This window comes from Nematostella vectensis, chromosome 5 (genome assembly GCF_932526225.1).
Source record: "Nematostella vectensis chromosome 5, jaNemVect1.1, whole genome shotgun sequence".
In the NCBI taxonomy this organism is placed as follows: domain Eukaryota; kingdom Metazoa; phylum Cnidaria; class Anthozoa; order Actiniaria; family Edwardsiidae; genus Nematostella; species Nematostella vectensis.
In genome coordinates, this window is record NC_064038.1 from 11211581 (window position 1) to 11225809 (window position 14229).

The 14229-nt window shown below is 40.4% G+C and overlaps 1 protein-coding gene across 1 annotated transcript; it reads left to right on the plus strand.

Moving 5' to 3' along the window:
- Nucleotides 1–6924: 6924 nt before the first annotated feature.
- On the plus strand, nt 6925–13779 carry LOC5517622 (neuronal acetylcholine receptor subunit alpha-10). The gene is made up of 5 exons (XM_048728140.1): nt 6925–7352; nt 9499–9638; nt 10000–10044; nt 10781–10890; nt 11419–13779. The coding sequence occupies exons 1-5, from the start codon at nt 7274–7276 to the stop codon at nt 12548–12550; spliced, it is 1506 nt and encodes a 501-aa protein (XP_048584097.1). The 5' UTR covers nt 6925–7273; the 3' UTR covers nt 12551–13779.
- The last annotated feature ends 450 nt before the right edge of the window (nt 13780–14229 follow it).

Here is a 14229-nt window from a genome sequence, read left to right on the forward strand (position 1 = left end):
GAAAACACTTATATACCGAGGTTGGTTTTTGCAATTATGTTTTTGACATAACTGCGAAATAGAAGGTTTAAACATATGCCGAGGTTTGGTTTTGCAATTATGTTTTTGACATAACTGCGAAATTGGAGGTTTACCCTTATACCGATGTTGGGTTTTGCAATTATGTTTTTGACATAACTGCGAAATTGAGGTTTTCCCTTGTACCGAGGTTGTGTTTTGCAATTATGTTTTTGACATATCTGCAAAAAAGAAGGTTTACCTATATACCGAGGTTGGGTTTTGCAATTATGTTTTTGACATATCTACGAAATAGAAGGTTTACCTATATACCGAGGTTGGTTTTTGCAATTATGTTTTTGAGATAAGTGCGAAATTGAGAGTTCATCTTTTATAGTGGCGTCTGTACCATGGGGGTTAATCCCATGAGGGTACAGATGTACCCTTTCTAGCTCAAACTTTTATTCCATTTTAGATTGCAGAACATGTCTTAACGATTCCAAGACTTTTTTCAACTTTTTAACTCTTCGTAAATACTCAAGTGCAGTAAACTCGCGCGCATATGCGAAAAACTGAAACTAATAAAGAAGCAGTGAAATTTGTCCAATTTTCTCCTAGTACCTAATTATTGGACATATTTGGTTATCTAGGGACGCTACCCGTAGCTATATGCTTATTGCTTTTGAAGTCCAAGAATACAAAAAAAAAACAAGATATTACGGTTTTTCTAAATTCTAGTATTGCAGATGAGACCTTAAAATTACAATATATTAACTCGCGAAAAGAAAGTAATATATACGTTAAAGAGGCAAAGCGCATAGCCTGTGTAGAAACGATGGTGTCAAAATCAATTTGATTGGCCGAAAGAAAGCAGACCTTTATCAGTAACACACTGTTATCATTAGCACTAGGCTGTTTATCAAAGCAGCGAAAGGGTTTATTGGTGGTGGTGGGGGCCGGATTCCTGGTGGTGACGATCGACTTCGTTTATATTTTTCAAAGTTTTTTTAAAGTGCATAAAATTCTTACCAACTGCTATCCCTTAGGGGGGTGTTTAAGTATTTTCTAATTCTGCTATCTTATAGAGGAATCACGTCAAGGGTGGCCCTTTAATCTCCCGAATCGCATTTTACAGAGACTAAACCACAAGTCAACTGATCGGTTAATACTTCCGGTTTTATTGTCGGTAACAATACAGCATCCATCAGTCAAGCGATGCTAAATAGAAATGTCAACCAAATGGCTTGGCTCAACCTAGGTACAGGGGTAAATCTTCTATTTCGCAGTTATGTCGAAAACATAATTGCAAGAAACCAACCTCCGTATATACGGTGAACTCTCAATTTTGCAGATATGTCAAAAACATAATTGCAAAACCCAGCCTCAGCATAAATGCGATTTCTATATTTCGCAGATATGCCAAAAACATAATTGCAAAAATCTACCTCGGCGCATAGAATGAACTCTCAATTTCGCAGTTATGTCAAAAACATAATTGCAAAAAACCAACCTCGGCATTAACGTGATTTCTATATTTCGCAGATATGTCAAAAACATAATTGCAAAACCCAGCCTCAGCATAAATGCGATTTCTATATTTCGCAGATATGTCAAAAACATAATTGCAAAACCTAACCTCGGTATATAGGTAAACCTTCTATTTCGCAGTTATGTCAAAAACATAATTGCAAAACCCAAACTCGGTATATAGGTAAACCTTCTATTTCGCAGTTATGTCAAAAACATAATTGCAAAACCCAACCTCGGTATATAGGTAAACCTTCTATTTCGCAGTTATGTCAAAAACATAATTGCAAAAATTTACCTTGGTTTATAGTGTATATGTTATACATTGGATTTAGCAATTATGTCATAAACATAATTGCAAAATAAACCTTGGTATATAGCACAATTCTATATTTTGCAATAATCTTTTTTATTCAGAGAAACATAATCGCAAAAATGTACCATTCTCTATAGGACAGAGAAAGTTGAAAGTGACTTGAACTTATTGATTCTTTTAGTAGGAGAAAGATGTTTTGATTTTACGTCATCAGGTCAATCATCGCAATTAATATATCTTTAAAAAAATAGAAAGAAATATGAGATTAAAGGCAGAAGCAGAGAACCGCACGAATTTATTAGTTGTATTTACAAACATACTGGGTGAGTGAGTGAGTGTTTACATATTAAATACTGATTGTCCTTAACATAGCCGTCTTTAGCATTTAGGACCATCGGCCCTGACGTTTAAACAGTCTATCGGGAATCCCGCTATTGGCTGCGGCTGTAGCTCCACCAGATCTAAGGCTATGGAGACTAATCTTCGACACGTCTAATCCCAGTGAACGCCTCCTCGATTAGCTCCCTAGTCCAAGAATAGCTGATTTCTTGAGAGCGCACCTTAGTAGAGCAAGATGGTCCAGCTAAAGAACGGAATAAAGGCAGATCATTGTTCAGGTTCAAGTCAGCGAATGCTATGTATTTCTCCAGGGCAGCTACCGGACAAGTCACCAATTCAGAACGAGCAATTGTCACCCAGGCTCCCTAGCGTAGTTCATCAGTCTTAGAAGACTCTATAAAGATAGACGCATACGAGTGGAACAATTTAACATCACAATATCTAAATAGTACAAATTTCACTGAACCGCAGAAAACCCGCATAACCAATTAAACACAAGGCTAGTCACTCAGAGAAGGATTTTTTCCCAAACTTTGAGACCAACGCCAACAGCATCTCTGCAGATACTGGTTCTTTTTTTTGTTCCTAGGCTTTCCTAGCATTCTTTTGGAAGCATCAAGCATTGCCTTGTCTATAGCGTGATCCGAGATCTTTGTTAGCCCCCCAAGGCAGTGAGCCCAGTCAATTGAATAAACCGCATTCAAGATGGGCGAAGGGCTTTGTGCTGATTCCAATAAGCACTGAAAATAAACTGCAACATAGAATGGGTTAGCAGGAAAATGACTTAAATGATTGTAAGTCGCCCAGCACTTCCAACGATTGAAACCTCCAAAATAGGTCTTGACAGTTCCATGAGATTTTGAACATAAAACATTCTGTTGTACTTATCTACTGCGTGGAGAAGATGACAGGGCAGGGCGGACTTGAAGTCGGACCATAGCGTTGATTCGAAAACATCTGAAAAAATATTTAAAAGGAAAAATAGAAAAAACAAACAAACATAAACCCAGTATAAATAGAATAACCAAGATTGCCTTACTAAATTAATTTATTTAGAAAACACACAGTATAAATACAAAAGCCAATCTGGGGCAAACAGCAGCGAATATCCTTAGCCCACATCTGGGGCAAACTGTGCATCCGGACCATATCATTAGGCCCGTATCTGTGGCAAACCGCGCATCCGGCGCATATCCTTAGCCCGCATCTGGGGCAAACTGCGCATACGGCGCATATCCTTAGCCCACATCTGGTGCAAACCGCGCATCCGGCGCATATCCTTAGCCCACATCTGGTGCAAACCGCGCATCCGGCGCATATCCATAGGCCCACATCTGGGGCAAACTGCGCATACGGCGCATATCCTTAGCCCACATCTGGTGCAAACCGCGCATCCGGCGCATATCCATAGGCCCGCATCTGGGGCAAACTGGGCATTCGGCGCATAACCTTTATCCATCCGAGGCACAGATATCAGTATTCTCTACAAAACGGAATGATTATAAAAATAACGAACTAACGAATGAAGCGAACATCCCCAACCTGAAAATATAAAACAAAACAAAATTAATGAAACGTTACAAACAATAAAAACAGAAAAAATACCTTATCTGCTAAAGAAGCCAATCTAAAAAATATAAAATAGAACATGTACAAATAAACAAAAGTAACAGCGGTTCGAGAGCGAACACCAAGAGGATAAAAAAAACCTACTTAAATACCTTATCTAAATCCCTTGATAATACATACCGTCGAGAGAATATTTTTTCGTTTATTTTCAAAACACGAAAAAATTCATTTATTAACGTCCGTCAATCAAACTAAATTACGTATTGTTTTGAAACAAAACAATGTTCGATATGCTATCTACACTATCAATATTTGGGTGACCTTAAAACTCGCTCGGCCAATCTCTTGGAGGCCTGGGTCTAAGGGCTTTTCAAGGCTTGTGTGATAAAGATTTGACCAAGCGATAAAGTTTTTTTGGACACATTTTTGCCTCGAGTCTCAAATTGACAGGAATCAGCATTTTTCACCATGTTTTCGGGAGATCAGGGAGCGGGAAAACTTTAGCTCTTCTAAATATGGGCATCAATGCCCATATAAGGCAATGCATACGAAGGACACTATCCGTGGGGAATATGTTTGATATGAACACATATGACAACCAAACTTGGTATGTGTCATGTGTGTGTCAAGGGGTGTGCAACAATATGGTCACGTGATGCGTGACGTCATCCATGACGTCACTTCATATGACAACCAAACTTGGTATGTGTCATGTGTGCGTCAAGGGGTGTGCACCAATATGGTCGTGGTATTTTTGGCGTCATCAATGACGTCACTTAAAGCAAAAATATGCTTACGTCAACAAAATAAAAAATATATATATTTCGTGAAAAAAAAAAACATCGTGCGACAACCAAGCCTGGTAGGTGTCATGCATGTTAAAGGGGTGCAAGGAGATGGTCACATGACATCATCGATGACGTCACTAAAAGTTGTTCTTACATTTACGGCTGTTCTTATATTTATTGGTGTTATTATATTTATGGATGATACAAGGGAACGATATATAATAGTAATAGAGCATTGGATGATATTGAATGAGTCTTAGTGACCGAAATATTCTGTCATTTTCGACACTTTTTTACGAGGGAGGAGGAGGAGGCAGTGAACAAGTATTTTTACCACCGAAAAGAGGGATAATCGGGGAAGGGACTTGGCTTTGTTTTCATGGCGGAGTCGTGGGGCGGCTGTGGTTTTACGGGAGACAGAGAGTCGGGCGGAAGGGGTGTGCTAGCTGTGAAGCCGTCAATCATGTACACTTTCACGAGAAAACGCCCTTGCTTTACTCCCTGACATAGTTATTCTATAATATCCCCCTTGACATAATTGTTCTATAATACCCCCTGACAGTTGCTCTATAATACCCGCCCCCCCCCCCCCTGACATAGCTGTTCTATAAATGCAAGCAAAATATTGAGACGTGATTCTTTTTGACTAACGTCTTTCATAAGCCTCCTCACCCCCTTCACCTCGAGTCCGATTAAAATCGCATCTGCCTCTCGCAAATCCAAAAAAAGGTCATACAGTTTAAAACCACTTGAAGGACTAGAAATATTGGTTAGAAGTGAAAAAGGGTGAAGAGATAAGGTAAAAAAAAGAATAGAAAAAAAGCAAAGAAAGCTGTTGGCTTGGCTGAGGATCGAACAAGATCGGATTACATAACAAGAAAACAAATATACCATACCTCCAGAAATAGGCTTGATACACCGTATTGCAGCTAACGCTTTACAGCTAGGCTGAAAATTTCGGCCCCAGCACCGCTATCTAGCGATGACCTGTACAACACAAAGGAACCTGCGAGGTACTCGCACATTAAAGCGGAGGCAATAACCAGGATCCCAGGCCTGACGTCTTAGTCGGTTTCGCCACGCACAGCTCGCTGCTATCAAAGAGGGGAAATATTGTGGTCTATTCGGGCGCCTTGGGTCTCGTGAGGCCTCTCCAAGGCTGTATCTACGTACAGGCTTGGATTCTTGAGCAGACTACCAGGGCATCAAACCAGGTCACGTCAACGTGTATTTTTCTTCGACGATGAAGTTTCCAAATTCGTTGTTTGCGCACTTGAATGACTTTAGTGAATGAAATCAAGTTTCATTCATGTTTTTCGGTTTGATAGTTTATTTTAGATGCTCTTTTGCGGTTTCTTAAAACAAAGCGGTTTCCGGGTTATCCCGAAATCGATGAGCTTTTGCGTATTTTTGTGTGTGTGCGATTTTCTGTGTGGTTTTGCGGTTTTCGTCATAGGCGAACCATGAAAAGAACTAGGATACTTTGAGAAAATAAAATATAAATTGAAGCTGTGCATTGACTGTTTCCTAAATAAAGCTAGTTAAATTACTTTTTCCGTGGCGTAGCCAGGATTTTTAACAGGAGGGGGCCCAAAAGGCCCTTTCAAGGAATTGTCTCCTTTATTTTAGATAATGTCTCATACATTTACTGTATTTTTGGCTGCTAAAAGGGGGAGGGCCTAGGCCACCCCCCTGGCTACGCCCATGATACTAGCCTTGTGTGTAGTTTTTAAGGGGAATTGTGGCGCAGAAAGGGGTTTGGGAAGTTTTCTCTCGAGTGACTAAACCTATTTCTGCGCCACAATTCCCCTTAAAAAACGACACACAAGACTAATATATTAATTTTACTAGCTTTTGAGGAAACAGTCAAGACACAACTTCAAATTATATAGTTATTATTTTCCCGAAAGATCACGAGGAACTGATTCTTATCTTGGTTCGCCTGTGTTTCCGTAACCCCCTCCCCTCCCTGCTGTGTTTGCAAAACTTGTCAATAAATTAAATCAGCTGGAAGTTTAAAGAACAGACCAGTGAAGATGACCAACAGGCTTTAAACTTACCCTCATCAACCTAACGGAAACTATTAAAACGCCTTATTTACAAACATTCTTTTAAAGAGCTCCATTTGATTCTATAGTGACTCAGACCATTTCTTGACCAAAAATTCTGCAAGTATACAACAACGAATAGCCAGCATGATTCTAATTCAATAGTACATCTTCTTTGTTAAAGGTTTCTTTTAGATCCGATTAGAAAATAAACAATCTGTTTCAAAATTCTAATTATTTTCTCAATAACAGAGATTGCTTTTAAAAGCGACGCGTTTGCCCCTGAGGGTCAACAAGCAAATAGGATCCTGCGAATGTTTATACTAAAGGTTGCGGCGCAAATTTCCATCAACACAAACACAGCATGACAACAATATTCCTGCGTAATCCCACTCAACAACTCAAGCTGTGAGAAAAAAAAAATCACAAAATTATCAGACTGTTCATTTCCTGAAGGGTCCTTTCCATTCAAATACATATAACCGACCGGTACCCTTACATGGATTACTCTACTTCTCTAGACAGACACGGAAACACGCTGAACTTGGCACAGAGATGCTGCAGATAGCCAATGAATGAGTCAGAGTGTATTATTATTACGCTAATATCATGAATAAGAATGACATCAAGTATCCCGCTGATTCTGTGATTTCGCTGTTCAAGATCGAGCAGACGTAAGGGACAGTGCGATGGCTTCCAGACAGACGATGGCATGTCTTCTTTTCCTCCTTCTTGTGTCCTTCGTCGTTCGGCCGGTGACATCGCAAGGTGGGTACCCAAAGGCTGTTAGCAATGACATGCAATCAGTGGTAATCTTTTACGGCGATTTGGAATCCCCAAAGGGATATAAGCGCATCAAAAAGATCGAGAATCGTAACTCAGCCCTAGATGAGAGAAGCGGGTCCATTTTATTTTTCTTATATAATCGCGTCGGGTCAAAGGCGCAGAAAAAAAGGGATTCCTGTCTTCCGGAGGAGCGCTTTCTTTTGCGGATTACCCTTTCTTTTTGGCATTTCAGGAAAGCTTATACAAAGTATTATTTATCCAACGTACAAAACACGCGTTTAATTACAAAGAAAAGAACTTTTGTTTAATGAAACGCCCAGCGTGAAAAGCATATTTATAGGATTGTGAATCCGTATCTTTCCATTAGCGTTTTGAATTTCTTACACCCTTTTTCCTCTAACGAGATAAAGCACGTCGAGGCATGGTATAAAATGGCTGATTTGCTGTCACAGTCGTCATACATGCTGTCACAGTCGTTATAAGTCGTCATACCACGTTAAATATTTACCAATGAAAAACAGGCATTAAAAAATGGATATTAACTACACCCATATACACAGGTTTTCAGTATTTCATTTCAGTGATAATGCTGTAAAATCTGGCTTATGAGGGCTGCTAGATCATGTCTTGACCATTGTTTGTGATACAGAATTTTAGGCTACTTAGGTTCTTAAATAGGTTTTTAATTTTAAAGAAAAGTTTATATAGTAATGGCTGGTAGAAGTGCGGTATCTAGATTGACGAAATGTCAATACTGTCCTTCGTAAGATCATGTGATCCTATAGAATTCATGTTTTAGTTTACTGCTTGAGAATCATGATTTTCATCATTGCTGGGAGATCTTAAAGGTTCATTTAAAAAAAAAAATAACATCCTATTTCAAATTTAAGGCTAAATAAGTTCTTATTTAACAGGAGTCTTCATTCGTATCTTTAGGCTAACAGGTTATTAAATTTTAGGTATTATAAGCGGGTAAGTACTGTACGTTCATATGTGAGCCCTATTTACTTAAGTTCACGCAAGTGGATTTAAAAATGAATCTCGGTAAAATGAGACAGCAAAAGAGGTGTTAAAAAAAGAATATAAAAACACAGTTCTTTAAAACCGTAAATTGATGACATGTCGCTAGGCCTAGAAAGACCGGCGTTGATCGATAGAGAGAAAAATGTTTTGATTTTTTCTATTGTTTTATCTGAGACACTATCAATCGAGTGAGTTTGTTTAAGCGCAGGGTGTTTTCTTGTTTTGGAATGCCGGTCCGAGCCGTAATAAGTGCCTGACTCCTGAGTGCCAAAAATGTTTAACTTGAAGTTTGATGGTTATTCATGGGACAATTAGCGGTAAAAATTGTCACTTGCTCGCAAGAGACAAATCAATGACTTTTCTTTCTTTGTTAAAAATTGTTGAATACAGTCCAGTTTCGTGGGTCAACCGTAAATGATGTTTTTTACACCATTTTGTCCATACGCACATATGATGTGTACGGATAAAATGGAATAACGTCCTTTAATGGTGAGGTGGTCGCGTGAGAAAACCGAGAAAGCGCTGTATTTCCCCCAGGCAAGAGCAAAGTTTTTCCCTTTCAATCCCCTCTGTCGACCCACCGTTTTGTTAATTCTACCAAAATAGCAACTTCGAGAAAGTATCCATTTCTGTTGGCTGATTTAAGGAGTTTTTTTTGCGTTATTTGCATTTGCATTTGGTAAATGAAGTACCAGAACTTTGCTTTAAACTTTCAACACAAAATATGTTTTCCTACGCTGGTTAAAAACAATGACATGGCTGACAAGAGCTCTTTGTGCTTACAAAAAAGATCATTCAAAGTCCCAAGACCCACGCTTTTTTGGCGCCATACAATGCTCCCTACCCCTCCCCGCAGAGTAACGTAAAATACATCTCTCTCATATCAAGATTACTTGTAAAGAATGTGTCATTTTGAAATTTCTGTATTTAACCCCTTTCAATTCTATAGATGGAAAATCATGTAAGTAATAATCAAAGCAACATCTATTATTTGTTAGTCAAGAAGCCTAGAAACCAGTTACAACTACTACCACAGGTGTCCCGTCATTATACACAAAGCTGACACCAGGGTTTTTATCTTTGCGATATTTTCATGATCTTTCAGGTGCTCACAAGCACGACATTGAGCACAAGCTTCTCAATGATCTCTTTACAAACTACTCAAAGATAGCCAGGCCCGTGCTCAACAAGAGTGAAGCCATCGAGGTCCAGTTTGATTTGGCGTATGCCCAGCTCATCAACCTGGTAAGGAGCGGATCTAGGGGGAGGGGTAAAGGGTGTTTGACCCTCCCCCCTATTTTGGTGAATGTCCCTATTCCGTACTTGCAGGCCTTTAGTCGGTGCTTTTCGCTATTCGCCGAGTCATGGCCGCCAACTTGTTGTGTTCTGGCCGCGCGCGAGCTGGGAAAAGGAGACGGATTGAAGATGGCGGCAACGACTAAACGATTAGGGGAGTTGCATTGTCCATCAACACAGCTGTCCTGGGAGATAGGAATTTTTGCCTATGGGAGCCAAAAGTTAAATAACGGCTTTTTAACACCCCATATCTCTTCCCCCTATTTTGTCGTTGGATCAAACCTGTTAACTTTATGCCTTGATCTAACAGAACAGCAAAGATCAAATCCTTCAGAGCAAGGTGTGGTTTAGACAGGTATGTGGATATTCTAATATGTCACCAAAATTGGATCATGTTTTATTGTTATTTTTGTATGTTATCAATTTTGCATCCATTCTTATTTTTGACTGGATTAATCCATTCTTGTTTGTCACCGTTCTTGATCAATTTAATTTTGTTGTTCACAAGTACCAGGGGTGGTAAAGGGTATTTTTATGTGAAACGAGATTTGGCCATTTTTCACCCTACGAGAAACGTGAAATCGTCCATTTCGGTGTCCGTGAAACTTGATTTAACGATTTTTCTGCCCGTGAAACGTGAAAAGCCATTTTGCCTGGTCCGTGAAACGTGATCCATACCCCCTTTACCAGCCTGAAGAACTGGATCAAGGATCAATCCATTTTTGTTTGTCATCAATTTTGGATCAATCCATTATTTTTTGTTATCATGGATCACTCCATTCTTGTTTGTCATCGAACACCCCCCCCCCCCCCCCCCCACAACGGCCAATAGTCCACTTTCGGTTCTCAATAGACGTGCTATTTGTAGACAAAACTATAAAGCATAAGCTAGTATGTCGTCAATCCATAAGTTCTCTGCAGCCAATTCCGACAATAAACGCCCCGAAAACTCACTCCCTCTACCCCCACCTCCCCAGAAAAATTAGGTATATTTTTTCGGATGTCGCAACCCCCCCCCCCCCCCCCCCCCCAAGAAAAATCCTGGGTACGGGCCTGGAATGCTGAATCAATTTGTTCTCGTTTGCCATCAGTACTGGATCAACCCATTCTTGACGTGGCATCCAGAGCAGTACGGAGGGATTGAATCCATTAACGTTGATCCTGAGATGATATGGAAACCTGATGTTATCCTGTATAACAAGTAAGCAAGTTATTCTGCCCTTACAGGTGGATTACGGGGTGCTTGTGGCTATATGCGTACATCCGGCGTAATTTTCCCATCTAGAAGATGTAACCTTGTAACCTTTTTTCTTATGCCGATTGAACGAGATGGGGCTGACAACTTCATGAACCTTTCTGCCAATATACTATGAATCATGAAAAATATTTGCCATACATCTCTGAAGTCAAGTAAAATATAGTTGACAAGTCTATGTTTATATAATATTTAAGTCATGCCTATCTAGCAGCACAATCGGCAGATGATAAGGCCGTAGACTTATAGAGGATTGTCCGCCTTAGTCTTCTTATGTCAGGGCCGTAGCAGGCCTCGATGTATTGGAGGAGGGACACGAAACAATTGGGGGCACAACCACGCCCCTGCGGGTCATTTCCTTATAACTTTTAGATACTTTAAAGAATATTTGGGATATATTTACTCCCAATGCGCCATCCCCTGCTATGGCCCTGTATATAGTCGCTCGAACATTGCCATGTTTTGCTATTCCAGTATCGGGTTCGGGGAGACAGGCGCCATCTACAAGTTCGACACAAAAGCCACCGTGAAGCACAATGGGTACACCGAGTGGTTCGCTCCAACTGAAATCCACAGCATTTGCAAGATTGATATTACCTTCTTCCCATTTGATGAGCAGTTTTGCAAGCTAAAGTTCGGCTCGTGGACATACACGGGTAGGCAGCTGAACTTCACAAACAAGAGAAACTCCGCTGACCTTACTATGTATACGATAAGCGGTGAATGGGCATTGGTAGCCGCGCCTATGGAACGTCACGTGATCGAGTATAGTTGTTGCCCAGACCCCTTCATTGACATCACGTTCACTATCCATATAAGGAGAAAGGTATTGTTCTACATGACAAATCTGATTGTGCCTTGCATAGTCTTGGCGCTGCTGACGGTGTTTTCCTTTCACCTCCCCCCTGAGTCAGGAGAGCGTATTGGACTCGTTATCACTATCCTTCTTGGACTTACCGTCTTCATGCTTGTGTTTACCGAAAACGTGCCGAGGACTTCCGAAGTGATTCCGTTGATTGGGAAGTACGCGTTCGCAGTACTGTGTGTCGTGTCGATGTCTCTACTCGTAACTTGTTGTATTCTCAGGGTATTCAATAAAGACCCCGATAGAAAAATGTCGAAGTGGTTCCGAAAACTGATATTTGAAATTCTTGGCCCAGTTTTGTTAATGAAGCCACCGGAAGACGAGACAACAGCGATGCAGGAACTTAAAGGCCGCGCTATGCTTCACATGACTAAAGCCAACGGGAGCCCATACGGAGGTCACCAACCAAACCATAACCTCTCAGTGAACTTGGACAGCTTGTCGCTACACCTGGAAGCAAACAGGACCAGCAACAGTCACATGTTCCATCCCACCCACGTCGCCATCCCACCACTCACCTCGAACCTGGCGCAGGATCTGAACGACGAGAAGTTAGACGAGCTTCTGTTTTACGCCCGCATCATGGGCGACCATCTTAAGGATACTAAGGTCAGCGAGTTTCGTGTGGGGGAGTGGAGATACGCGGCCGCGGTGCTGGATGCTGCGTTCTTCTGGCTTACGTTTATCGTGATCTTAGGGTCAACCCTCGCCTTTTATTTCATGATCCCGCGCGACAACTGAAAACCATGGCGCGGAAGATGTTCTTGCCTTGTATTTCAATCTAGAACAATGGCGTAAAAGATGAAGAGAAGAGACTTTTATGTCCCCGAGCAACAAACGGAGAATAATATGGCGCAAAAGATAACGAGGAGTGAAAGAAATGTACCATAAATCAAAACATTTGAAAATTTTGGGTGGTGTTTTCTACCACAACTACCCCCATTGCATAGATTTATGGTACATAGTCTTTCAGAGTCAACTGTTGCGTTCTATTCATGATCACACTCGACAACCGAGAACCGTGAGTCAAAGGCGGCGCTTTATGCAAAAGAAAATCTCATTAAACCTAACGCTTTGATTTGCAAGGATCCAAGGCGTAAAAAGTCATTTGCTCTCTATCCATGATCCCACATGACTACTAAGAACCCAGGTGCAAAGGTGGGGTAACAAGAAGTCATAAGGTCGTTGATCTTTAGTAGCGAGTGGAACCTATGGTACCCAGGATGTAGAAGTTAAAGACTCTACGAGAAAAACATGCAAGGTTCCACCTGATGTAAGGGGTTGTGTTTTGTTCTTACAAAGATTTGACATGATATTTGTGCGAGCATTTTTTTAAACTATTATTTGTATTTTTTTGATATAATAAAACATATAATTAAGTGACTCCGTCAGGACATATAGCAGTGCAGATAATTACCTTTTCGACGGAGTAGCTTCACGATATTCAAATTAAAGAGCCTTTGTCAGTCACGCCCTTGCCTTTGTTTTCAACTTATTATGGAAAAAAAGAACTCTTAAAGTAACCACCTAAGAGAAACATCTTACTCTGTTTTCTACTGGACAGCGTTTTAAACCGCAAATAAGCGGGTAGAAATCGTGTTTTCTTACACTTGGTTTCTTGTTGGGATGACAAAACGGCGGCTGACAGATGCTCTGGGTTTTTTAAGAAGATTTCACGTGTCAATAAGCGACAAGCATGCATTTATAACCAGAATTTCAAATTCGCTGACGGTGCATCCGTCCCACAACCCATCGACGTTTTTAAGGGAGATAATGATGGTTTTAAGAATCTGTTTAGAGAAGACGTATATAAATAAAAAAAAGCTGTTATAAGGTTTGACAGCTAAGGAATGAATAAAACTGTGCTTCATCCACGCTATTCTGCTTTACGTAGATTCATAAAGCTCCGTTGTTATTGAATCGATATTACATCTTATATTTCTAGAAATAAGAATAAATCATTGTATCTACAGAGTTATTACTGATTCAAGTTTGTACCATTTACCGCAAGAGCTCTGATTAGCCCCCTGGGGACTTTTGTTTGGTCGCAAAGAACATGGGGGGCGGTTGTTGAAGATAGATTTTCGTCACTAGATATTCTTGAACGCGACAGATCTAAGGCTGCTCAGATGCTATGGATTATTACACTACACTTGCTTCTACATAAACTAATGGCATTTTGAGTCTAGCTTACTTTCAAGCACGAATAACTCGGAATTCTTGAAAATGTGTTACACTATTTTCTATTCTTTTTAGGAGAGAATGGAACCTTAATATAGATAGAAGCCTTATTTGAAGTGTGTTGCCTTAGAGATGGGGGTGGAGGGGGGCCTATTATAGACGGGGCTTAAAAGACACTGGGTGCTTTAGTATAGATTTTACGGTAATTAATGTAAGTCCAGCTGTGGAACCATTTGTGT

Coding starts and splice junctions, on each gene's coding strand:
- LOC5517622 (XM_048728140.1), top strand. CDS start 7,274: ATGGCTTCCAGACAGACGATGGCATGTCTTCTTTTCCTCCTTCTTGTG. Junction 7,353..9,498: donor TCGGCCGGTGACATCGCAAG/GTGGGTACCCAA, acceptor ATGATCTTTCAG/GTGCTCACAAGCACGACATT. Junction 10,891..11,418: donor GATGTTATCCTGTATAACAA/GTAAGCAAGTTA, acceptor TTGCTATTCCAG/TATCGGGTTCGGGGAGACAG.